General features: G+C 47.5%; 1 protein-coding gene across 5 annotated transcripts in view; it reads right to left on the bottom strand.

The window, feature by feature from the left end:
• Nucleotides 1-9,796: 9,796 nt before the first annotated feature.
• RUBCN (rubicon autophagy regulator) overlaps nt 9,797-25,515 on the bottom strand; it is a 28,470-nt gene continuing 12,751 nt past the window's right edge. For 2 of the 5 annotated variants that reach the window (XM_078876212.1, XM_078876214.1), the window contains 13 exons: nt 25,113-25,184; nt 24,640-24,767; nt 23,422-23,692; nt 22,628-22,738; nt 21,697-21,763; nt 20,489-20,633; nt 19,355-19,500; nt 18,841-18,905; nt 17,905-18,143; nt 16,664-16,725; nt 13,957-14,113; nt 12,847-12,940; nt 9,853-12,641 (listed from right to left, as the gene is read on the bottom strand). In XM_078876212.1, coding sequence (XP_078732338.1) covers nt 12,526-12,641; nt 12,847-12,940; nt 13,957-14,113; nt 16,664-16,725; nt 17,905-18,143; nt 18,841-18,905; nt 19,355-19,500; nt 20,489-20,633; nt 21,697-21,763; nt 22,628-22,738; nt 23,422-23,692; nt 24,640-24,767; nt 25,113-25,184 — 1,673 coding nt within the window. In that variant the 3' untranslated portion in view covers nt 9,853-12,525. Of the gene's footprint in view, nt 9,814-9,852; nt 12,642-12,846; nt 12,941-13,956; nt 14,114-16,663; nt 16,726-17,904; nt 18,144-18,840; nt 18,906-19,354; nt 19,501-20,488; nt 20,634-21,696; nt 21,764-22,627; nt 22,739-23,421; nt 23,693-24,639; nt 24,768-25,112; nt 25,185-25,515 lie in introns of those variants that run through there. The other 3 variants (XM_078876213.1, XM_078876215.1, XR_013639969.1) reach the window with 2 other exon arrangements.

Genomic DNA, 25,515 nt, shown 5'->3' with positions numbered 1-25,515 from the left:
GTGAGGGAGGGGGAGGAGGAGATGGGAGGGAGGAGGAGGGTGAGGACGAGGGAGGTGCCGCCGCCGCCCCCGCCGCGCCTCTTGCCCGCGAGGAATGCGCTGCACGGGTTGGCGGTGACGTCACGCGCAAGACTCCTCGCCGCCATCTTACGTAGGGAGGGAGCGAGGTTGGTACGCCGTTTTGTTATGTTATTTAGACTTGCAGGAGAAATCCGATTAGCTATGAAGCTCTTTTTCACGGGTGTCCAGTACGGGGCGGGTCAGAAATTTGCAACGAACGATACAAAAACTCGAAAGGAGTGTAAAAGTGCAGGAAAGCTAAGCAAAATTACTAAATGTAAACTTTTTATGTTACGAGGCAAAGCCCATCGAGATAGTAACTTCTTTTTCAGAAGAGACCTGGACAAAAATAACAGCTCAACTAATTGGCTTATCGTGCGCAAATTTAAAGCAGCCAAATCATCTCCCCCCCCCACACACAGACCCCGGACAACTTTTCCTCTACTAAAATGGCCGCGGCCCAAACGCCCCGTCACCATGGTAACCGCGAGGTGAAGGGGTGGGGCTACCCTCGCTGGGGGGGGGGCTGGGCAGGGTGGGTGGGTGGACGTTCCCATTCCATGGTTATGCTGAGGGGTGGAAGTGATAGGATTTCTACATTTGAAGCTTTCGTGACTGCAAGGACTCACACTCTTAGGTTTTTTCGGTAAAGTCACGTAGGTAAAAATAAAGAAATAATAAAAATTCTAATAAAAAATTATAGAAATAATTGTTTTAATAATTTTTTTCCTACGTGACTTTACCGAAAAAACCTAAGAGTGTGACAGGATTTGGATGGACTTTTCCATTTTATGATTTCAGATCATTTCAGTTCAGTGCATTTATTAGGTGTAGCCCTGTGAGCCATTCGGCTCTTGAATCGAGTGCAACCGCAACAAACAAAAACATGAACAAAAAACATCTTAAAGTGATTACGCGCAACAGAAAAATCCAGAAAAAAACAGCAAAGTGGGATGCAAGTCAAACAATAACAACCATAAGACAATTTAGATTAAAAAAAATTATCAGTCTAACTCTGTACTACAACACACAAATATGTCTAAACCAAAACGTTTTCGAAATCACCAAAATAAAGCTGTAAAAACAATGTAACAGTGATCATAGGAACGGTGGGCATGCGTGTGTGGCTATCACCCGATTATCATGCGCATTGTTTTGTACCTGCATTTTAAAAGCAAACGTTGGGTGTGCGTCTTATAATGCTAAAGGACACATTGCCTTTCATAATTCGTGTTTTAAGCCGACTGTGCAGAATCAACGTTAAAAGGCAAACACTGCGCCTTGCACTCACAAGAACCAATCTTCCCAAATGCAATGTACCAGCAACATAAAAAAATATATTCATTAATGTAAATGTATTTATTTACGAGTAAATACCTAGCGAGTATTGAAGGATTTGTCTGTTACTCTTAGGTTTTTTCGGTAAAGTCACAAAATAATAGCAATAATAATATTATTGCTATTATTTTGGCATTGCTATTATTTGTATTACTTATTTTTACCTACGTGACCTTACCGAAAAAACCTAAGAGTATGAATCCTTGCAGTCACGAAAGCTTCAAATCTAGATTTGCCTGTTACTCAATCGTTGCTGTTAGTAAATTTAAAAACTGGACAGAAAACTTAAATTCTCATCATATCCCACGGTGTATATAATTGTTGTCGCCAACTCGAATTATCCAATCTTAATTTGAAGCTTTCGTGACTGCAGCAATCCATACTCTTTGGTTCTTTCGGTAAAGTCACTCTATCCTCGATATGTGTGTGCTATGAAGAAGGACCATTGCCCAAAACGTCGCCTCTTGTGTTATTTTTCTGATGAGGGGAGTGTTATTGACGAATGTGCCGAGGGTTTATTTTTGCCAACCGTGCTTGTTACACCAATGCCAACGCAGCGGTGTCACCACAAATAATTTCTGCAAGATTGCTCTCGGTAGCAAAAGCGTATTCTCCTGATGTTAGTGCACGATATTTTCCATTTCTCACGTGATGGTTGTTTTTGTACCGATTTCCATGCGTTTCATGTGTGTAATTCACGTGTCAGTATTTGTAATTTTGCTCTTTTCATGTTGGCGACCCAGGACGCTCTTGCAAACAACTCATCCTGGAGTCCTCACCTGGCTCCACAAAATACAACTTGAACCGTTTTTTAACGACCCCAAAGTTTGCACAACTACATAGGGAGAATCTCACTCGCGGACCGATAAAAGGGCTGTACGTGTACGAAAGAAACATTTCGGAAGGCAATACCGTACTGTGAGAGAGAACAAAATTATCAGTCGACGAGAGACGGTTTAATATTTTTTTTTATCATAAAATGCACTTGTGAAATCAACACAGGCAATACTTCCATGCACGCCTGGGTTATAACGTGGATCCATGGGTGGTCCCTGCACAAAACTTTTAAAAGCAGAAACGAAAACGCAACATGACATCACACGTGTGCGGAATAACATCACCACATTCCGTGGTCCACTGAGAAGATTCAGAAGTTACATTCAAAAAGGTATTTCAATTAGGTCCCAGAGAAAAAGTATTCGAGATAATTGGGATCATAAGTTCTTGAACTTGGAAACAATGGAATTAACTTAGTTTAACACGTAGGCTTTGACGGTACAATATCATCCATAAGAGAAGTTTTTGGATTAGATCGCGTAAATGTGTCGTTAAAACCCGACACCACCCGACACAGCCAACTTGTAAGGCACAACAAACAAATCTGGCTGTCGCCTGATGAAGCTGGTTGTAATTACTGGTGTAACGTCGTACTCAGTTTGTAAATGTTGTGGCTTGGCTCTCCAACACACCGGTGTGCTGTACTAGTGACGAATTGGCCACGTACTGTTACTAGTTGGCTGTGTCGGGTGGTGGCAGGTTTTAACGACACATTTATATATTTACGCGACCTAACGTAAAAACCTATATTATGGAATTCACTTAGCTTTAAGCAATTTGGTAAATAATCAATATACACACGTGGTACATCAATCGAAACGCCGAGATAGGGGCCATCCATTTAGTACGTACGCGTAGAAGGGGGAGGGGGGTGGTTAACCCAAATGCGTACGCGTGCGTATGGGGGGTCTACTGACAATGTACGTACGCATAGGAAACGGGGGGGAGGGGGGTGAAGCCTCGATAATAATATAATTTGTCGACATTGGCCTTCAAATGAGCTGTGGGAGAGGTGTCACTTCGTGTGCCACCGTGCCCCTGACTGCAGCTATCACGCAGCTGAGCAAAATAAGTGGTTAATGTACGCAACTTAATTATTTAATGCAGCCGGCCGGTGGACTATCTGTTTGCTTAAACACGTTAATATCATTAATCCTTGATCGTTTCTGCGTGGATTAAATATCGGCCGTTCTATAGGATGGGGGGGGGGTGCGTCAGGCGTACGTACGCAGGTGGGGGGAGGGGGTGTAAAAAGTCCGCGTGCGTACAGGGAAGGGGGGGGTCAAGTTGACAGATTTTTGCGTACGTACTAAATGGATGGCCCCATATGCCACATTCCCCACTAGGATGGGATGTAAAGGGTCGTTCAAGAATGTAATGGTTGTTTTATTACTAGTATCTATGCTCGCTTATCCAGGAAACTATTTACGAGTCTCAGGACTCTTTCTCAGGAGGGTCCTGCCCAGTCTTCTCAGTAGGGCACAATGTTTGCTATAATGTATGTTGAATTTATTTCGCACCATACGGAACCAACCATGCTCACCCGAGGTGCATAATCCCATTTGAGATGCTTGACTCTGATGAGATTTATTATTAGGATTCTTGAGGTTCGGACTTAATTTGTTCCATCAATTGCAGGGCCAGTGCTTGTTGGTACCAGTCTGCGTAGAAATGCCGATTGTAATGACCTCTTCTTGGTTCTTTCGGTAAAGTCACGTAGAAGGGAAATAATAAAATAAAACATAATAAAATAATTCTCACGACGTTTCGGCCACAACGCAAGCAGCCGTCCTCAGGGGAAGAACAGGTCTGTCGGCTTGCGTTGTGGCCGAAACGTCGTGAGAATAATTTTATTATGTTTTATTTTTATTATTTTCTTTCCCTTCTACGTGACTTTACCGAAAGAACCAAGAAGATGAATCCCTGCAGTCACGAAAGCTTTAAATGCAATTGCCTATTCATTGGGCTTGTTCAAAGCCGTATAATCAATTGCTTAAGAGGTTTCCTTATCATACAACTTGAAATGTTTGCCATTTGTTTCAACAATTCTTATTCCCAATCGTAATCTTGACGGCGAGCCATGGGCGTAGTACGCTTCAATTCCAGAACCTCCTTCGTCACAGGGCCTTTGCTCGATGTGCTTCAGTGATCATTCTCACGCAACGACTACACCGCTCCCCTGTTCCGTCACGCACACAGTAGTTCACTCTGGGCCTGCATGCCGCCCTTAACTCAACATTCCCTGAACTACCAACCTCCTCCAATAGTTTTTCAATCTCGATGATTTGAAAGTTGATAGCTGCGGTGGTTTCCGAGAATCGGAAGAGCGTTCCAGACGGCCGTTGCGGCACCCGGATGGACGGTTACGACACACTCACTAGGGCTGTGAACAAATCAATCACTGGGATTGTGATTCGATTATTTATTTGTCCGTTTCAAACTCTTATTTGTCTTGTCTTGTATATTTTGTAATATGCGTTTCATTAGCCTAAAGGTAACACTTGTCATACACTAGATTCATTGAATAAATAATCATATGCAACCTTGCCAGACAATTTATAGCAGACATACACAGATATGGTTAAGTTATACTTCTGAATGTATGTTGAACTTCCTCCGCACCGTACGTAGCCAACCGTGCTGATCGGAGGTGCCGGGGTAAGGACAACAAACTTAAAACAAAAAGTAATTCAATAAATCGATTTTCAAAGTCTGAACACTCCATTATGAGTTTGTATTGCACTGGCGTTTAGGCAGTGTTGGACTGTTCGTACGGAGACGCAATCCACCCCAATGCTGCCCTTCTTCATGGAAAGGAAGGTCAAAAGATGATCGTCACCGAACGTGTTAACGCAACATTCAAGGGCTGTCCAGGTCAACAAGTGCAACTAAAGCAGCCACTATTGACAATCCAACCACCCATAGGTTTTTTTTCGGTAAAGTCACGTAGGTAAAAACTACAAATAAATAATCAAAATTATAGAAATAAAATAATAAATCACCACGTTTCGGACGCAACACAAGCTTTCTTCATCAGGTGTAACAAGTATAACCCGTAAAAACAAAGTTTTTCACTATAAATCCTTTATATGTGTGGCGGCTAGAGTCCTCTTGAGATAGCTGCCACCTATGGGTCAGATGATTGCATTGCACCATTAAGCAATTGGTAATTAAATATAATATTTTTGTCCTAAAAAGTGTAAAATTTTGGAAAAAAAATTTCACGAACATTAATTGTCACGCACAACGAGTCTGTGTGCAAAATGTCAGCTCGATTGGATCACGGGAAGTGGGTTAAAAAAGACCGAAAGATTTGCACGGTCGTAAGCAAGCAAGCGAACTTAATATAAAATATTTAAAAAGGCACAGCAAAATAACTGTAAAGTTGCACAGCAAAATAACTCTACAGTCATTTTGCTGTGCCTTTTTACACCTGATGAAGGAAGCTTGTGTTGCCTCCAAAACGTCGTGATTTATTATTTTATTTCTATTATTATTTCTATTTTATTATTAATTTTTATTTTTACCTACGTGACTTTACCGAAAACAAAACAAACCTAAGAGTATGAATCCTTGCAGTCACGAAAGCTTCAAATCTAGAATCCAACCACCCCCCAACGAGTAGAGAAACACAGCAGCAGCAGCTTGTGACTCGCGATGCGTAATCAATAACTAAGGCTACGACATTGGCACGCCCAGAGGTCACGGACATTGGGAATTTGGATAACGTTTCAAGTAAAGCCTTGCAAATGGCTATATACACGCTAAATTAATTAAAAAATATACTAACCACCTCGAAAATAAAAATGTGTATTTTGAGCGCAGGGCGATGGGGAGGTGCCGGCGGCTGGGGGGGAGGGGGCAGCACCCGTGCTAACCGCCAACCCCCCACATCTCCGATCCTTTTAAAAGAGATTCTATCCGAATCGATTCAAAACGTAAACAAACAAATCACGTGTAAGCAAAGTTAATGACTTAAATTCGTTTCTTGGTTGAATTTCTCCAAACATTTTCATTGGCAATTTGAATAAGATTTCACTTAACACCGCGGTTTTGTCGAAACGGCACACCGCACGCATTGCCGCAATAATTGGTTAACATGCAAATACAGAAAGTGGAGAAGGGTGAGAGTGAGAGGGCTTCAGATTCGCGCGGTCACTTCATTCGAGGGGGTTGCGATGGTTTTTGTTGTTCCAAGTAACGGTAACAGAAATACTCTGTACCTCTTTGGTTCTTTCGGTAAAGTCACGGAGGTAGAAAAATAATAGCTCACGTGACTTTACCGAAATAACCAAAGAGGATGGATTCCTGCAGTCACGAAAGCTTAAAATCAAGATAGAAAGACTGGTCAACACTGATTGGGTGTGGGGAGGTGGTATGTGTCCATCCTCTAGAAACAACATTTACGAGTGACTAAAGGTGGTACAGATTTTTTTTTGCCAGCCCCTTAAACACATTCCTGCGGAGGGAGCTGGTAGGAACGTTGGGTTGCTCGGTCAATGGCCAGGGTCAACGGCGGCGTGGTGTATTCCGCAAATATGGCCGACTGAGGGCGGGCACAAGCCGGCGTGAGTAGGTTAAACGTTGAGTTTTATAAGGGCACCACGGGGTGACCAGCCCCTCCCCACCCAGCCCCACCCCTCCCATTTTCTGATGCACGACGGACGGACGCAATAATCCCCTGTGGGCTGGTGTAACCAGGAGGTTCCTACCAGTACAAGAGTTAACCTGATATTGTCGGCCCACATTACACGGTGCAGGCCTACTTGTTAATGGACGAAACACACGCACCCTTGCACGCGCACTTAGAAAGCGTGCATTGCTCCCGAGGCAGGATTAATAATGCATCTGTTATGGCATCAAGTACGCGTTGAGGAGGCGGCGGCAATTATATTTTGCACCTGCGGTTAGCACGGTTGGATACAAACGGTGCAAAATAAGTTCTACGCAGGTACATATTTTAAACGCGAAAGCAAATACGGTCCGATTGTGCCCCGGGTGTCACGTGTGACACTCGAAGGCGTTTCATTTCCCATAATCTCCTTGGGTAATCAATCTCACGTCGGGTAGAGGAGTGACCCCGCGAATTCCATCGGGTAATTCTCGCCGTGCACGCGGGTTGACGGTTCACACCGTCCAAAACGAAGTTTCAAAAGGGAACCGGTCAAGTGTGCCAAGCTGGAAGGCTGTTAGAAATTTCCACATAAGCCACCCCAGAAGCTAACAGCTCAGTGGGCTTTAGCTGGTAAATAAAAACAATGCTTTCAGGAAATGTCTTACCTTTCCTAGACCTTTAACTTCTATCGTGTTTTTTTGTATTGTTTGTTGTAACGTTGTGACCCGCCCCCACTGGCATGTGAAAGAGAGGCTTTATAAGCTCATCGGATTCCTCCTGCAGTATATTTATGATTCTGCAAGAAATGTTGAAAAACCATTCAAACGCATGCGTTACGTAACGCTCTCCAACATGTGTTTGTTTTTGGAAGTATTTAATTTTAATTCGAAGTATGGACACCGTAGGATAGCGCTTTTTGCTCTGCTTTGTCTCTAAGTTTTTGGGAAAGCATTTGATCGATTTAATCGGTTTCAATAGGGCTATTGCCTAATAGCAACGCAACATTTTATCTCTCATTGATACAGCTGTCGTGGCTGTGACAGTTCCACCTGAAGACGGAGGCTTGTGTTGCTTCCGAAACGTCGTGATTTTTTATTTAGTTTTATTTTACTTTTATTAATTAAAAATTTTTACCTACGTGACTTTACTGAAAAACCTAAGAATATGAATCCTTGCAGTCACGAAAGCTTCAAATCTAGAATTATTTTATACGAAAGTTTAGTTCAAATTGGATCATGTTTAGGAGAGTTATAGTGCCTCCACCTCATCCATCGCTTTGGACGCAGAGACGGACTGAAAGAACGAATAGTGCACATCCTGAAGAATCGGTGACGCTTACCTGAGTAAAATTTCAACTGAGAAACAACACGTTCTTGGTGTATATATTTCTGCTTTCACTTCATTGTCCCAGCTTGACATAGTAACCGGCCAATAACTACAGAATGCTGCACCTATTGACGCCAAATGAGGAAGAGTCTCGTGATCTCTTCCTAAGTCATTCCCTAATCACATGTGCGCGATCAGGCAGGCTGCGACTGTAGTAATATCCAAACTGCTCGTAAAGGAAGCTGACACAAATCCAAAGGAAATATGAAGGTCCTAGTGAGATCGCAATGCTATGGGGGCGTGGCGGCAATTTCTCGGGATTGCCATCATTGTCGCTGCACCAGCCAATCATCGGCCAGGCAAAAACCCCCATGCAATATGGCCACCATGAATTCACCCATGCAACATGGCCGGCATGACATCGTTCTGAGCTTCAGCTCGTCTATGGCCTATGTAAGCATTTTATGTTGATATTCGTTTTTAAATGTAATCAATTACATTTTGTTATGAATTATGTCATGCTATTATTTAGTGTTTTATTGTATTACTTTGACAATTCAATGTCTTAACACCCTGATGGAACTGGCGTAACAAGTCCTAACTTCCGATATTTTTTTTTTAATTGTGTAATTCTGTACTCAAGCCCCAAATACAATTGCCACTGGTCTGTACCTTAACAGCACCAACTAAATTGTACTATAAATGATAAAACTAAAAACATGTAACAGTGTGTAGCAGAACATATCGATATTTTTTTCTTGAAATTATATAAAAAATATAAATACAACAATCACAAGCACGTAAAACCGCATTGTATATACATTTGACAATTGCAAATTCTGGCAATATGTATTAAACAGGAAGACATTAAATAATACAGTAGTTTTTTTTCTTCCATTGAGCTGTGATTGGGCAGGTTCAGTCAATGACGATGCCGCTTCACTGGCCACCGAAGACGGACGCAGCTTCTATTCACTGCTGGATGGATCGGCGGAATGCCAACACACTTGTGCAAGTGTGAGCACACGATAATGGGCCATCGGTAACCCTCAATAGAAAACGAAATATTCGGCAACCGTTCCGAGATATTCAATTACAGGTATCGCTCGATTTACGAACGTTCGGTTTACTACATTTCAGGTTCACGCAATTGGCAGATTATGGACACTTTTCGATGAACAAAATCAAATCTCCGCGTGAACGATTCACAACGGCCACGTGCCACGAGATCACCATCCATCCGCCACAGCATCACGGTGTCCCTGCGGTGCCACAGGAACGATTGCCACGCCAGGCATTCCAACATGCAGCAGATCTTTTGGTGAGCTCCATGAAAAGGTTAATTGTTTTTGTTGAAAATGTATGTTATTCAATCGTCTTAATATTTGTTTGCATGTTCACTTTTAGTATTTGGCTGACAATCGTTATCAGGGCGTTAGCACCCTGAGAACAATTAAAGGCGCGTTATACATTTTAATTATAACAGGTCCCTGCGGGGTGGGATGGTAGGAACGAATAACCAAAGAATATAAACATAATGTATTATTACACTTGTTTAGCCAGGAAAGCCTCACTGAGTGTAAAGGTTTTTGTAGGGTCCTGCCAAGTGTTTGCAGTAGGGGGCGATGTTGCTACACCTAATCGGACGATACGAAGGGAGAGTATGAGGCCTAGTTCTAGGCTTTAGGCCTAGCTGTAGGCTTTAGGCCGCTGTAAGTACATTTTTAATTTAATTTTAATTATTAATGTAAAAGCTTTAAATGTAAATGTTTCTATTTAAAAAAAACATCAGGGAATGTTACATTGTTAAACATTAACTCCCTTTCACACACGCGGGGTACGATATGAAGGGAGAGTTTGAGGCCTAGTTCTAGGCTTTAGGCCTAGCTGTAGGCTTTAGGCCGCTGTGAGTGAATTTTTAATTTAAATGTTTTAATTAAAAGCTATCTCAGGGAATTATAAGGGAATGTTACACTTGTTTAGCCAGGAAAATGTCACTGAGTCTAAAGGTTTTTGTAGGGTCCTGCCAAGTGTTTGCAGTAGGGGGCGATGTTGCTACACGGACGGACGGACGGACGATATAATCTATTGTAGGCTGGTTCACTTCGTTCCTACCAGTAAAATGTCCACATAATATGCCACTTCGTTGAGTTATCATTTGTGTCCAGGCCTCTCCTGAAAAACAGCTATATAGCTCAGTGGGCCTAACATGGTTTAATAAAATTAGTTTAGTCGAGATATGCTGTCTCAAAAGTCCCCTTTATAACAATCGAATCAATCTCAACAGAATCTCCGATGCTTAAGTAACCAATGCCAAGGATAATTCTTGTCACCGCAGATCATTTTCATATATGGCGTACTGTTCTGCATTTTGACCCGGACGCTGGCGCGCAGTAACGCGTCGCTTAGACGCTCATTTGGCGGCGGCGAGCGGCACGCTCTCTCGTGATCTCTGCGACACAAGCGAGCACATCGCCGCTCGACTCGAGCGATCTCACAATAAAACATCCCAACCCACACATTGTTGGTTTAACACGTAGGCTTTCGCGACCAATATCACCCGTAATATAGGTTTTTTTGGATTAGATCACGTAAATATATAAATGTGTCGTTAAACCCGCCACCACTCGACACAGCCAATTAGTAAGGTTTGTCACGTGAAAAAAAATGGCAATTCGTTACTAGTACAGCACACCGGTGTGTTGGAGAGAAAATCCACAACATCTACAATCTGGTGGCGGGTTTAGCGGCAACACATCCGAGTACTCAGATTGTAAATGTTGTGGATTTGCTCTCCACTAGTAACGAATTGGCATGTTCTGTTTACGTGTCAAACCTTGCTAATTGGCTGTGTCGGGTGGTGGCGGGTTTAACAGGAACACATTTATATTTACGCAATCTAACCCAAATAACCTATATTATGCACCCTTTGTTTTCGCAGCAAGGCAGAACTCGGCAATGAGAAGCTGTGCTCTCCATCTCTAAGTTCTGCTCATGATCAACACCGGTAATGACGATCTAAATCGGTTTTGGGCCTCTCATAGGTCGACTCAGCCTCACATGAGTACCTAGTCTGATGTGTAAACATCGCCACTAGGCAGACAAATGTGGCCGGGCATGGTGCTGGCCACCCACTCCTTCATGTGCCGTGGTGGCCATCGTAGATGCTCGCTAGTAGCATTTGCCTTAACAGCCTGTTAAGGCTATACGGCAGAGCTTTGTCTTTGTGTTGCCACATTTGTGTAACTTTATTGACACCGGGCACAAGTTTGGGGTGGCACCTTTCTCTCCAGAGCATCTTAGAATCCAGAGAATATCGCATTTTAGAAGATTTTCAAGCGACACCAGGGAAAAATGTCACGTAATCGTACACTTGATCACGCGAGCATCTGTTAAAGCTGCAAGCTAGCAATGAACCCATAAGCAATGGCAACGGCACAACACGTTTTTTCTGGTGTAATGCGATCGCTTGCCGAGGCTGGCTGACGCGAGACTACCTGCGATGAATCAAAAACATCTGAGCTCACCATCAAGGTTTCTAACTGTAAGAACTGTATTTACACGCAGCACCCAAAACACTCTAACACTGAAAGACAAACCCCGTTCAACCTTTACAGCCCCCTTGTAACGATGGCAATTGGCAAGCGAAGTGTTGTTTCCAATCTTAATCGGCGAGGCAGCGTGCGTGCAAACGGTACAAGGCGGACGTAGCCGGGACGTTTGTGAAATATTATTTTCCTGCAGCCCTCCACCCACACATTGTGGCGAGCGGGTGAATGGCAGCCTGAGCAGCAGGGCCCCAAGAGAGGGCGTCATGGCACACGACGATAGCGCAATTTGCACTCTCGTTGGGCAAGGGATAAACCATTGCCATGCCTGGTTATGTGCCAGCGTGCCGGGCGAGCACAGCACATTCCCGACATTTCCACAAGACGGTCTTGGTATCCGATTCTTCGCTTGAGAGGTTGCAAGGTCACGCAATCAAGTAGACGGCATCGGCGGCAGCGGCGGACATCGATCACGGTGACGTGCTCGTAGTCGCCATCCCATGAGGGTCCCCCTCTTCTGGCGCCGCGTAAAGCCGTCGGAGATACCCCAGAAGGGCGACCAAGCCGACGGGGTCAACGTCGAAGAGAAGTTGATGACCTCTGCGGTGGCATCCCGACAAGGACCGCGGTGGAGAGAGGCTACGACGTCAAAGGGGCGACCTCACGAGGACGGCTATGTAGCTCAGTGGGCCTTACCTGGTTTAAACAAAACAAAAAAGGTCACGGTGAAGGGGCGGCTCTGTCTTCAAGTCGAGTTGCTGGCTTCCCATGCCCCCCCGCACCCCCACTTCAATACCGCGCTCAACCGTCAATGTCCGGCTGCGCAAGTCGCTGCCGCCGAGCCAGGATGCGCTTGCAGCGGGGGCAGTCCTCCCGGGCGGCCGCAAAACAGCACTTGTGGTAGCAGGCACGGCAGCCTGGTGGAGAGACAGCACAGCATCCCATCCCACTGTCACCCACACCACCTGCACAGACTGGGGAGCAGGAGACTGTGGGCTAGTGGCAGGATAAACTGTGGGCTGGTGGAGCCAGAAACTGTGGGCCTGGTGGATCCAGAGACTATGTTCCGTGCAGATGAAGGGAGTGTTCCGTAGTAGTGATCAGCACCAAACACACACTTACCCGGACACTGCTGGCAGCGCGTCAGCTCAAACGGGAACAGGATATCCTCTTCCTTCTGGCAGAACTCGCAGATGAAGCCTCTGGCCTGGCAGAGCTGCACGGTGGGCAAGGGTACGGGGGTGGATATGGGTAGCGGGGCCTCAGATTTGTCAGATGCGCACGGTCCACACGACGCTCCCCTTCGCGATGATGATACGGCGCAGCGCCGGTGCGGAACACTCACGATTACAAACTATGAACTAGTTTTATTTTAGCAGTTAAGGCCCACTGAGCTATTTAGCTCTTTTTCAGAATCGACCTGGCCACGAATGATAGTGCATCACATGGACATTTATAGCAGCCAAATACTCTGAACGCATGTTGATTCTAAATGTGGAGGGAGGGAAAAACCGGAGGACCCGGAGATAAATCCACGTGACCACGAGCAGAGGACATGCACAATCCAAATATACAGGCATCATTAGGGTCGGGATCAAACCCACGACATCCTGTATACCAGACAAGATAGATAAGATCTCGCCACCGTGGCACCACAGAGCCAACTCTGTGGAACCGGACTGGACGACTCAGTGCTAAGCACCGGGAGTTTGAACTGCCCAGGCTGCAGAGCCCCCGCACCTCTGATTAACACAGTTGGCTATGTACGGTGCAAAAGAAGTTCAACGTACATACAGTAGATCATCCATAATCCAGCACGCGATTATCCGGCTTCCCACATTATCCGGTGGTCCCAGGCCGACCCGGCGAACCTCCATCACAGCTGATGGGAGTTGGATTCTGACTCTGAATAACCGCCTCCAATTCTACACCCCCTCTATCATCACCCCATGCAGTCTTCGAGATTGGAGTGATAAGTACAGTACAGTAAATACAGTAACTTTTTATAGTAGGATATTTATTTTTGTATGTTCATTTATGCCAAATTGATAGAGTTGATAAAATTAAAATACTAAATATATATACAAAATACATAAAAACATGTTATACAAGAATGTGCAAACATAAGCTATTTTAAATAATGATGATGTAGTAATTATCCGGCGTTTTTTGAAAATCCGGCGCCCCATTCCCCCCTAAGCCGCCGAATACCGCATGATCTACTGTATTTACCTGGCACGCGCGCACGTGCTGCGTGGTCTGCGTGACCATCTGGCGCAAGGTGGGGGCCAGCTCGCCCCGTCTGACTGCTAGCAAGTCCTCCAGGGAGTAGAGGTCCACCTCCTCCGTCAGGTGTCCTGGCACGGAGGAGCTCAGAGTCTCCAGAATGCTGCAGCCCAAAGACAAAGACCCCCTTTTTAGCCTTCACAGACTCTTGAGGCAAGTGTCGTTCGCAAGTAGCACCTATGAAGGTCGGCATGGCACACGAGGGGGTGGGTGGCCAGCATCACGCCCGACCACTTTTGTCTCCACACCACGTAATAATTTAAGGCTGAGTCGACCTAGGGAAAACCAAGAACCGGTTTAGATATTCGTCAATGGTGCTGGCAGTGAGCAGGAATTGAACTAGGGTCGCCGGGTTCGTAGTGCAGCACGCTAACCGCTACACTACCACTCCCACACACACACACCTGTGCATGCGTATACATTTTTTTATGATTGTTCTATTTTTAAGAAGCGGCGACGTTCATGCGAATTGCATCTCAAGATGCTGCTGTAGCGGAATTTGTAACGCGCGCAGTTTTCGTACGAAGGAGCGGGAAATGACACCTCCGATTAGGACGGTTGGCTAAAGAAGGAAGGCGGCCGGCCAGAACCGGCGGCAACTATTGTCCAAGCTCTGTGGTCCTATGATGGGATGCTTGACCAACTTGATTACAGCTAGGAATTGCAGTCGAATTATTGGAATGGAATACGATTCTTTGATGGGAATCACCAGTATCTTCATGGCATAAAAGATTTTTATAAGGAGGAAAAACATCTGAGCAGCTGACCACGATCAATAATGGGACCTTTTGTCTGGGAATAAGAAGACGATTGCGTGCCACTCAACGGCAGCCCCCTTATGATTTTGTTTACACACAAACACAGAAGCACACAAACACTTCTGCAATGGAAGCCCAAGGCAGCTCTCACGTGTCATGCCAGCCATCGCAGGTGCTCACTAACAGCACGAAAGGCTAAACAGGTGTTTTTGTGATTCAGGATGAGTTTGTTTTGGGTGAGATCAGGGGGTTGGCAACGAAAATAACAAGAAGAAGCAATATTTTAAAATTCGGATTAAAAATAAAAAGAATTTCAAGAGCCGCAAAGCAATGTAAATGAGACAATCTTTAATAAATAACGTCACGAACCAGTCCTCAAAGAGCCGCATGTGGCTCCAGAGCTGCAGGTTGCCAACCCCTAGGTGAGATCATCATACTGGTAGGAACCCACTGGTTCCACCAGCCCACAAGGGATTATTGTGTCCGTCCGTCGTGCAGGGAGGGGCTAGGTGGGGAGGGAGGGGAGGGGCTGGGTGGGGATGGTGGGGCTGGGTGGGGGGTGGGAGGGGTGGGGCTGGGTGGGGAGGGGCTGGTCACCCCGTGGTGCCCTTATAAAACACAACGTTTAACCTAATCACGCCGGCTTGTGCCCGCCCTCAGTTGGGCATATTTGCGGAATACACCACACCCTGGCCATTGACCGAGCAACCCAACGTTCCTACCAGCTCCCTCCGCAGGAATGTGTTGTAAAATCGAAAAACTAATTTCTTTAGAACTGCTTTTTGTGTTTATTTTGTTGTCTTTCCCCTGCACCTCCGATTAGCACAGTTGGCTATGTATGGTGCGAAAGAAGTTCAACATACATACGTACATACAATGTTAATTGTATAACGAGAGCCCTCCACCACCTGCCAATAGAACCAATTAAATCAATTGATCACATCGAGGGCAAACACACCGATGGATTTGGTTTATCCACAAACTGGTGTAAAAAGTAAAAAATCGAGCAAACGTTTGGGCAGTTTAGCACTAAGATTTGCTCGCAATTACATCGAGCATCGTCAGGTGTTAAGAGAAGCGCGGCTCTCATCTCGTCAGCAGTTAATGCGCGACAATGCTGGGCATCACCTGCAGCGGAACGTTGTAGAGTACAACAAAACTGTCCAAAGTTTAGTTGGGCTGCTCAAATTTCCTCATCTTCCTCCTTTGGTTCTTTCGGTAAAGTCACGTAGGTATAAAATAAAATAAATTAAATCACGACGTTTCGACTGCAACACAAGCAATCGTCATCAGGTGGGAAAACCACAACAAGAACATTTCTTGCTGAAGTGGATTTTCCTCCTGTTCCTCTGGTTTGCTGATAAACCAAACCAATCGGCGTGTTTGCCCATGACGTGAAAACCTGAGTTGATTGGCTGTGAGGGTGGTGGGTTATAGTTTAAATATGTACACAAAATTATATCTACACGGTGATCTCACCTTAAAATAAACTAATTATGAATAATACTGGGTGTGAAAGCCTGCGTGTAATGTTGGGTGACTTTTAGTCTTTGTGTACGTGAGTGAAAGAGAACCGAAAACATGAATCCATTGATGCAACACTACAAACTTTTTTTCTTCTTGGTTCTTTAGATAAAACATAATAAAATAATTATTTTTTATGTTTTATTTATTTTTATTATTTCCATTCTACGTGACTTTACCGAAAGAACCAAGAAGATGAATCCCTGCAGTCACGAAAGCTTTAAATCGAAACACGACAAACGTCACCCTTTAATTGGTCTAATCCTCTTATTTTTAAATTTGGAGAGCAAATATTTTCAAGATAGCGATCTACCAAAGCACGCGTGAATGTGGTTTGAAACGACAACTAAATCGAGCATTCAGGCACTCGCCTCTCTGCATGCCGGCAGGTCTGGAGGAGGTGCTTGAGGTGGACCAGCTGCTTCCTCAGCTCCTGTAAAACAAACGGGGCAGGCAGGCGCTCGTAAGATCTCATCGCGGCACACGCACGGTCCACCCAGGCTGCTGTCTGTACTCTGTACTGCTTAAGTGTCAATCGGTTACTCTTTAAACTATTCAATGACTAAAACTAGTCAGCTTTTATGTTATGTTACTAGGTAAGGCGCACTGTGCTGTATCGCTCTTTTTCAGAATCGCGGCCTGGCTATCACAAATGATCGCTCAACAAAGTGGCTATGTGGAAATTTATAGCAGGCGAATACTCTAAACGCATGTTGATTTCAAATTTAGAGGGAAAAACCAGAGGACCTGGAGAAAAATCCACACGACCACATGGAAAGCATGCAAACATACAGGCATCAGGGTCAGATTCTAACCTACAACCTTGCTATATACCAGGTGACGTTACCAATTCGCCACCATCGCACCAAAGAGTCAACTCTGTGGAACCGGACTGGGCGACTCGCTTGCTGAGCACCGGGAGTTCGAGTCACTCAGGCTGCATCGCAGAGCACGGCCTCTCAATCTTTCTCACAATCGCACGCAGAGTCGTGTTCTCTCAGAGCCGTGTTCTCTCAGAGCCGTGTTCTTCATTGCAAGACCCGCGGGCTACTGGCGGCCCCTGGTGGCCTTTAGTGCGGCTGCTGACGTGCGGCCCCCGACAATACACAACATGTGAAAACACCCATCATGCTGTCAAACCCTAATGGTTTCAAATGTGTGGTGGTCCTCACGCTGATGTCTTATTGGTGAAAGTGGCCCCCCTCTGAAGATTAGTCAAGAACACTGGCTCAGACAGAAGTTTGTAAATCTCACTCCACAAGGGACCAGGAAGAGCGCGCGTAACCCACCCTGTTACAACATCCCACCTCAGCTAGCGCTTAGCTCTCACCACTTATGTGCAAATTAAATGATCCCATTCACTTCTAAACTAGCAGGGCAGTGCAGGGGCGGCCATAGGATGGGAGGGTAGGCAATAGAAGGGCAGGAGAGGCCAGGGCAGGGATGAGAAGTGAAGGACAGGGCAAGGCAGGGGCAAGCAAGAAAGGGCAGGGAAGCGAAAGACAGGGCAAGGGAGAGCAGGGCTGGGCATGGAAGAGTATAAGACAGCAGGACAGGGTATGGGAGCGGAGGGCAGGGGAGGGTCGGGCAGGGCTGGCGTGGGGACGCATACCTGCACGACGGTGAGGGCCTTAACCTTGCGGTAGAGCTGGGGGTTGATGTCCATGAGGTTGTAGAGGGGGTCGTGGCCGATGCGCGCGAGCAGCTCCCGGGCGAAGTTGCTGACGGGGTAGCGCGACGCGTCCCAGCGGCGCAGTAGCCGCCCGGGCACCACGGCCACGGAGCCCGACTGGCAGCACTGGCAGAAGAGCTTCCCCAGGTACTCGCAGTAACGCAGTCGCTTTATATAATCTGGGGGAGGTGGCGGTCGGTGGGTGGGTGGGAGGCATGAAGGTTTGTGAGGTCAGGGTTTCCCCAACAAGTCCTTGGCCACCCTCATGCAGCTGCTCTTGAAAATTATTCTGTACGTTTGTATGTATGTTGAACTTCTTACGCACCGTACGTAGCCAACCGTGCTAATCGGAGGTGCGGTGGAAGGAGAACAAACTAAACACAAAAAGCGGTTCTAAAGAAGAGTTCTTAATCTCGTACATTGTTCTAGCAGCTTCCTAATTTCGTAAGGAAGAGCGTTCCAGACGGCCACAGAAGTGCATCTGAAAGCGTGCGATCCAGGGACCGTCTTTGTTCCATGGCTATCCAACAGCCACTGCTGCGAGGATGACTGGAGTTCATGTGATGGTTTATGCTCCTTGACGATATCAGCGAAGTAGTATGGTTCATTTGTGGCAAGCCCTTTGTATAACTGTGATGAGTGCGACCTCATAATGTATTCGCTCGGCATTCAAAAGCCAATGCAGTTTGGCGAGCACTGGAAGGACATGGTCAGATCTTGGCGTATCCATCACGACACGTGCCAGACAATTTTGCACAACCTGCAGCTCGGTAATGTATTTGCCAGACGTCCCGTAGAGTATTGAGTTGCAATAATCGAGCCTTGTCGATGGCAGCAGCAACAGCAGCAGCAGCAGTAAGAGCAGCGACCACTCACTTGAATCCACCTTGGTACCGCAGCCCGCACACCTGCTGTTCTGCTTGGCCAGGATCACTTTCTTCCTGTGGCACACAAGAGATCCGTGTGTGAGCCAACGCTTACTCACGAATGCCTCGGGCGCTTCCCATTGACATTCAATGAATTAAGCCACCGACATATACAGTAAAACCTTGGATTGCGAGCATAATTCGTTCCGGAAACGTGTTTGTAATCCAAAGCACTCGTATATCAGTTGTGATCACGTGACGCTGGGCAGACAAAGCGTATACACGTACTACTCGTATTGCAAGACCTCGCTCGTTTATCAAATTAATATTTATTTTCAAAAATCGCTCGTCTTGAAAAACACTCACAGGCCAAGTTACTCGCAATCCAAGGTTTTACTGTACATGCTATTATACCTCGCTGATCTCGTCCAGGAGGAAAAACCGTCACACAAACTCTGGTGATCCGCTGGCGGAAGGGCAGTTCCCACCAATATTCGGTGGAACGAGGACCGACCAGGGCTTACTTGGTGCTGGGGTGGATGTCGAATATGATCTGCGCGCGTGGTGGCGCCCACTCCAGGTTGCCACGCACTCGAATTCGGAGCTTGTAGACGTCTGAGTGCTCCCCATCGTCCGGGCAAACCGGTACGGAGCCCGGCATGGGCAGCAGCTGTGGTGAACGCACACAACAGACGAAATTTAAAAAAGTTTTATTTCGCCGGGTAAGGCACACTAAGCTATATAGCTCTTTCTCAGAATCGAATTGACTATCACAAATGATAGCTCAACGAAGTAGCTAATCACGTGGAATTTTGAAACAGCCAAATACTCTAAACGCACGATGTTTCTAAATGTGGAGGGAAAAACCGGGAGGACCCAGAGAAAAATCCACACGACCACGGGGAGAGAGACACACAAACTCCAAATATACAGGCGTCAGGGTCGGGATTGAACCCACAACCTCCTGTATGCCCGGTGCCACCACGGCGAATTGTTAACACACCCTTCGTTCACCACAAGCGATAAATGTGCAGCAGACGAGGAACTTTTCAGCAGGAAAAAAAGGGCCCATCCTGAATGCCATCAAAAAGAGGAAACTGCGATGGTTGTGCGCCAGGTCACGAGGTGGAGCAGCCTCTCAAAGAAGAGTACTTCAGGAAGCAATGAAAGGAAAAATAAAGAGAGGAAGACTAAAGAGGACTCGGTTCGAAAACATCAAGCGGCGGTCGAGAGCATTATCCGACCTGCTGCTCCACAAGACCCAAGGCGGCACACGCCTCTCGATGGATGTGGATGGCCGAGAGTCATCCTGCAGGGCACCCAGATGATCAAATCGGTCGTGGGAATCTTAGTAGTAATAGGTGGAGACGTCAACACGGCACCTGCGTCGTAACCAACTGTAGCCCACACGGCAGTCACCTGCTGTGTTTTCAGCTGCCTGTGCTCTGCAACACTTTTTTGCCTTACTGGTAAGGCACGAAAGTTCCCCATGCCCAGGGTTCTAGAGCTCGTGCCCAGTCCCAGACCCCAGAGTCCCATGCCTAGTCCCAGAGTCCCATGCCCAGAGTCCCAGGGTCCCAGTGTGCAGTGTCCAGAGTCCAGTTCCCAGAATCCAGTGCCCAGAGTCCCCAAGTGCTGGGCCACAATGCTGCGCCGACCTTCTGTGGCGCATCCTCCTCGGTGACGAGCCAGTCAAGCTCCGAGGCGGCAGGGAGCTGCATGCCCTGGAATCGCCGCAGCAGCCCCATGGCCACAGCCTCAGCGGAGTTGGCACAGGAGCTGGGCGGCCCACTCAGGGACATCCTGCACACGCGGGCACAAATACAAAGATCCCCCCCGTATTGCCTTAACAGGGGGCAAGTGTTGTTAGCAAGCACGTATGAAGGCCGGAACAGCTCGCCAGGGAGTGGGTGGCCAACGCCAGGCCCGGCCACCTTTGTCTCCCTAGTGGCAACGTTTCCACGTTGCACCAGGTACTCATTTGAGGCTGAGTCGACCTAGGGGAGGCCAGGAAAGGTTCATATAATCGTTACTGGTGTTGGCGTGAGCGGGAATCGCACTCGGGTCGCCGGGTTCATAGCAAAGCACGCTCACCGCTGCACCACCGATCACACACGGGCACACACACACACGAGTGCACACGCACTTGCGCTCAACGCCTGCGGGCTGTGGATGATTTAAAAGTGCATTGGGACGTGAGCCAACGCTCACATAGATAAATGCCATGCATGTAAATGGTGTGTCCATAAAAATGTGTGAAATTTATACTCATTTAAATAATCACCATCATCATCATCAGCAGCAGCAGCTGCAGCAGCCAGAGTCAACCCACTGCTGGATGAAGGCCTCCCCCAAGCCACGACCAACAACAGGCTTGTAGATATAGTCCAGTGACAAAGTGCAACAGTTCCATTTGTGTTACGCGCAATCTCCTACGCACAGAAATAATGATGACAAAGGCAAGTATTTACTCGGGAATGCCTCGCCGAGACTCTTTTTCAGGAGGGTTCCAGCATTTGCGTTTGGCCAATTCCATTCACGATTGTTTGTTGGGTTGTAGGAGGAAATCAGAGTGCCCGAGAAATCCTGGACACATGAGGAGGTGGCACAAAACACTCGTGCATATTTGACAGCCCCATGCCGACAGCAATTGATAAATCACTCACTGGTCAACTATCCAAGGATTAACCAGGTTCAAGACCGCTGAGCTTCCCAAGATCCAACAACAATAATTTTAACTTGGTTCCCTTGTTGGGTCAGAAGCACCCCTGCATCGTACACCACGATGGGGTGGGGCTATGCGGGACTAGCAACTAGAATCCCGGCATTAACCCGGAGAGAGACGGCGGCCGCAGGCAACACTCACAGCGACTCGGAGCTCTGCAGCGACGAAGTCAGGCTGCCCAAGGGACTACTCGCCTCCCGCACGCTCCCTGCGGAGAAGATTAAACCACAACGGGCGTTACAAAATCAGAATACCGGAGGAATCCGATGAGCTTTAATGCTCTTTTTCACAGATTTTCTGTCGGGGCATGGGGTCAGAACATTGCAATGACAAACAATAGAAAAACACGATAGTAGTGCAAAGTATTGGGAAGGTAAACTAATGACTTAAAATATATTTACAAATAAAACTCAACTATTTAGTTTATTGTCTCACACTGGTACGACAAGGCCAATCAGTTTCCAAGACAATGCAGAAATTATCAGAGCATATTTGTTTGCATGTTTTTGCCACAGGTATGCGTGGTTAATACGGACTTTTTATGCCTCGCAATAGGTACTACACATCTGGTGTTTGAACATCTTAGCACCGCCAGTTTTTTTTGCCAGAAAGGGTTTACGCCTATTCTTTTTTCATCATATTTGATACCGGCAAAAAAGTCCACATGATAGGCACCGGATAGGCTCACAGTGATGACATCACCTTGACCCCCCCATTTAAGACCGAAACAGGAGGAGGACTTCTTCACAATTCTGGCTATCGCCTGATGAGGCTGGTTGTTGTAATCAGCAGTGAAACATCGTACTCGAATTGTAAACGTTGTGAGTTTACTCTCCAACACCCAACGGTGTGCTGAACTAGTAACTAAGTTTGTTTACCTGACAAACCTTACTAATTGGCCATGTCGCGGGTGGTGGCGGGTTTAACGACACATTTATATTTACGTGATCTAACCCAAAAAAAAACCCTTTATTGTGGATATTGGTCGCGCAAGCCCTACAACTACGTGTTAATCCGACTGCCAAAAAGATCCCATGGATGTAAGGAGCAATGCGACGCTGCGGTCCCTCACCTGCCGTCTCTGTGTTGCAGTTCTTCCAGCTCTGGCAGCTGGAGAGGCAAGATTCCGTGGACACGAAGAGATCCGAACTCTCTGAGGGGCTGCTGGCTGCCGGCAGGGCGACTGACACGCGACACACGGGTTCAAAAGTTTAAAGTTTTGTTGTTATTGTTTTTTAAGCAGGTGAGGAACTCGCGAGACCAAGTGAGAAAAGCGAAGTGATCTGGGTCACCAAAGTGGAAAAAGCAAAACTGACACAAAAAAAAGTAGAGCGTTGATGCAAATAGAAATCGGCACAAAAACAACAGTACCGCACGAGGAATCGGGAGATGTTTCGAGGTGAACTCACAACACTACTTGTGTGGATATTGAGGCTATTAACCATTTTCTGTTCCGAGACGTCTGCAAGTTGCAAGGTGGGTGTCCCGTTCACCCCTCAATCTCGGAACGCGCAAGCGGCTAATCGTTGATTTTATTTAGAGATGCGGAGCGCCGTTGTTTTTAAAGACGTTGTACTCACCGCAGAGAACCGTAGCGACATGACCACACGCTACGATTGCTGGCGCCAAACATTTACACACGCCCTCCTGCACGGCCTTGTGGGAGCCTTGTCCCAATAAATACATTTTTTTTTTCTTACGATTCTGTTCCGATAACGTACACGTGTACGTCATCGAAATGTGAAAGGGTTAAGCCATTGAGTAGCCTCCGTGGGGGCTTGGTGGATGTTGGCGACATTGCCCGCGAATCGTCGGTGCGGGGGGCGTGGGGATGAGGGGGTCACGAGCGCCGATGCGGCCCCTCACCCTCGAGTGGTTCGGTGGCGTCCGGCGCTCCGGCCTCCTCCACCCTCAACTCCGCGCCGGCTGCGTTGCACTCCACCCAGCCGTCGCTCTCATCCAGGCACTCGGGCCCTAACACGGCCCCCACCGCCGCCGTCTCCGCCGTCTCCGCCTCCGCCTCCTTCGCCGCCAGCGCCGCCACCTCCAGCTCCCAGCCGCGGTCGCCCAGCAGGTTGCACTTCATAAGCTCAATGGCGGCGATGAGCGACTCGGAGATGCTGAAGTGCGCGTTCTCCTGCAGCGGGGAGAGACGTGGGGACGCCGTCAATGCACCACCTCGTCGCCAACACCCCACCTCGCCACCACAGACCACGCGTCACATGATCCCACGCTGCCCCCATCACCGATTCACAGACCAAGGGTCACATGATCCAAAACTGTCCCCTGGTCCGCCAAGTCGCGGGCAACATCACCGACATCCACCAAGCAGAGGTCGCAAACGGGTTTTGATTCCTTACCCGTATCCGTACCCGGCCGCACCAGGGTCGCAAACGGGTACCCGTACCCTACCTGATACCCGGCTACCCGTACCCAGCCAGATATCGGGTAGGGTACGGGTACGAGTACCCGATTGCGACCTCTGGGATGAAGCCATGTTGCAGGCGCGGGTGGGTTGATTCTAGGAACTTGAATTGTGAGAAGAGACAAGACGTTGGGAAATGAGTGACAAACGGTTACTCACCAGTGACTCACGGCCTACCCGTACCCGTACCCGGCCGCACCAGGGTCGCAAACGGGTACCCGTACCCGTACCCGGCCGGGTACGGGTACCCGGGTATCGGGTACCCGATTGCGACCTCTGCCACCAAGCCTTCCCAGAGGCGACCGAATGGCTGAATAACCTCATAACGTTGCAAACTTCACCTTGCTATACAGGGTGAATATATGTAGGGTAAAAGGTGGTAAGGTAATAGACAGAAAACATCCATTCAGCCACACAAATTGGCCCAGTACTGCTGGTGTATTCACCCTGACCTTGCGTGTGAAGTGGTCCAACGACCAAGCCGGTTCGTGGCTGGGAGGGTTCTTGAGTTTTTGCATTCATATCGACACCTAATTATTCGTGGTGCGTTTTTAAAAAGCGGGCCGACAGCCCCGATGAGGCCACACGCATCCGTTGCAAGAGCCGAGCGGGCGAGGCCCTGTTGCACACACGCAGTGACGACGCCCGCACCAGAATACCTTCTCCAGGTCGGCGCACATCGCAAAGTCCTGCTCCGAGAGGTAGCTGAGGAGCGACTGTCCCTCCGACGGCCGGCGAAGCTGCAGGCCTTCCCCCAACTTCCTGCTCCAGCCGTATGCCCCATCTGCTGCGACAATCAAATCGTATAAATGCTCATAAATTGACCGATTATGCCTTGATATATAGGGGATTGCAAAGCTTGGGCAATTGTTGCTTCCAAGCTTCATCAGGTGATTTACCAAAATTGTGGCCAGGTGGCGGGTTAACGACACGTTTATATTTACGCGATCTAAGCCAAAAAAAACCTTTATAATGAATAGGTGGATTGAGTGGCCAGGTGAGGGAGCAGACGAGTGAGCGGGGGCGAGCGAGCGGGGGCAAGAGGGCGGGGGCGAACGAGTGGGGGCGAGTGAGCGGGGGCGAGTGAGCGGGGGCGAGCGGGTGGGGGCGAGCGGGTGGGACAATGCACCACCTGCAGGCCTTGGGGCGGTGTCGGAGTGCAGCGCCTGGCTGCATGCCTGCCTGCTGGAGGAGAACGCTCCGTCTGCAGCGAGGCAGGTGGAGCGGCACACATGAGACAAGGGCCACACTTCGCACCTCCGATTAGCACGATTGGCTACGTAAGGTGTGAAAGAAGTTCAACATAAATACATGCAGATTGGGTTTCCTGTGAGCTGGGTATAAGGGTTTGTACAAATGTGTGCAACTTTATGATGCACAAATTGGCAAACTCATGACATTTCGCACTTGTATGGAGCAGGCCCTTCAAAATCCCCATGCAATCATTCCTATTGATACCGGATCCATATCTGCATCCATCTTACTCTGGTAGCCAGCTATGATAAATCCATCCCATTTCCTAAATACAAGTAAAG

This window comes from Lampetra fluviatilis, chromosome 43 (genome assembly GCF_964198595.1).
Source record: "Lampetra fluviatilis chromosome 43, kcLamFluv1.1, whole genome shotgun sequence".
In the NCBI taxonomy this organism is placed as follows: domain Eukaryota; kingdom Metazoa; phylum Chordata; class Hyperoartia; order Petromyzontiformes; family Petromyzontidae; genus Lampetra; species Lampetra fluviatilis.
The sequence above is the reverse complement of the archived record's forward strand: the minus strand, read 5'-3'. Positions and strand labels throughout refer to the sequence as shown.